General features: G+C 34.6%; 1 protein-coding gene across 1 annotated transcript; it reads right to left on the bottom strand.

Annotated features, from left to right (window-relative positions):
* Positions 1–223: 223 nt before the first annotated feature.
* Positions 224–809, bottom strand: LOC133334224 (uncharacterized; the record flags this gene model as incomplete). The annotated part of the gene is made up of 3 exons (XM_061542514.1): positions 620–809; positions 449–556; positions 224–394 (listed from the first exon to the last, which is right to left on the bottom strand). Coding segments are annotated over exons 1-3 (469 nt in total), but the record flags the coding sequence as incomplete, so codon positions are not given.
* Positions 810–1,560: the final 751 nt, after the last annotated feature.

A 1,560-nucleotide genomic window follows, 5' to 3' on the forward strand; every position in this document is an offset into this window, starting at 1 on the left:
CTTAGTCCATTCGATGAACCATCAAATTTAAGGTTCCACCCTTGAATGATAGATGAAATTTTATCTACAGTAAATGGTACACGAAAGGAAGAAGTCTGACTATTAGAAGGATTTGTACATTCAGGAGAATAATGATTGCGATGTGATGAAGGTGAGTTAAAATCTTCTTGATTTACAATTTGGGGAATATTTTGGCAGTTTCTAGCAGGGTTATTGTTTCTACCGCTTGTTCTGTCATTAGAAGTAGCATGACGTTCACCTAAAGCTAATATATTTAAAGAACTAAGCAGACGTGTCATCGTAGTTTCTATCATTTGATTAATATAGTTATAGTCAACTACATTCGTGGCTTGAGCAGCACTATGATTTCTCGTTGGTTCAGATTCAGCATTTACTGAATCTTGGGTAGTATTTAACAAATTCTGTGATTAACTCATCCGAGCGTTACTTCGAGTATTATATACTTTACCACCTCTACCACGAGCCTTGAATGGTTTATGTGACGAAGCATTGGGATAATTTTTCGACCCAGAAGTTAATTTGGGTGAATCGGTAACTGAAAGGGTGTTTGTAGACAAATTAAAGTTTCGAATTTCTGACATTTGACATGTTCTTTTACATAATGGACATGTCATTGAGGATGTCAAAGCTGTTTCTAAACAAACTTTGTGAAATATATGTGAACATCCTTGAATAATAACGCAATTCTGATCGTCTTGCAACGATTCTGAACATATGGAGCATATGTTAACGGGCTCATTGCCGCGTTCCATACTTTGCGGACGTGGTGGTGTTCTTTCTACCGACATTTTAGAATATGTAGTATTTGCCTTTAAAACAAAATCCTTTTTGATAATTTAAGTGTTTAAAGTTGGAATGTGATTCGGTAGTGGAATTTGTCAACACTACTATTAGGCTTAAAAAGTTACTGTATTATTATTTCTATAAATGTTTTCTTTGTGACGAGATGCATACGAATGTAAATAACTTCTATCAATCAACAGGTTATATAAACAGGTCTATGGAATTTTACTGATTTCAAAGGAAAAATATGTATCAATCGTTAGCTTGTTTTAGCCTTTATTTCATGTCTTCTTAGAACCGGGCATGTAATCGCAAGGAGCAAAAACGTGCTATCCTGAAATCTAACAAGTGTCAGTTTACTCAAGTTTTAACATTAATTCCTTAGAACATCCCTAAAATATAACAATAGCCAGATACTAGGATTTGATCAGATACTGCTGAAATGGCATCTAATTAATTTATGGTTAGCAAACCCGTTTTGGATTACCACAGATTGCTAAAGATCCAATAAACCATCAGAAGTTATTCAAACAAAATCTTCACAACGTCATAGTGTCTTTCCATATTAATGAAGTTGAAATCTAATGAAGTTGAAATAGAGCCTTTCGGCCCCACGTTGGGCGCCAATTATTGTAATGAACCGCATTGAGTTTTGTAAAATATTTAGAAAATATTCAGGATTAAGAAATAAACGAGATCTTTTAGCTTCTGGAAAATATGCAGGAGAAGGACTGCGGGAGCCTTTATATGCTAGCT

Source organism: Musca vetustissima, unplaced genomic scaffold, assembly GCF_032173495.1.
Source record: "Musca vetustissima isolate MV318-11 ecotype Yass unplaced genomic scaffold, APGP_CSIRO_Mvet_v1 utg525569, whole genome shotgun sequence".
Classification (NCBI taxonomy): Eukaryota; Metazoa; Arthropoda; class Insecta; order Diptera; family Muscidae; genus Musca; species Musca vetustissima.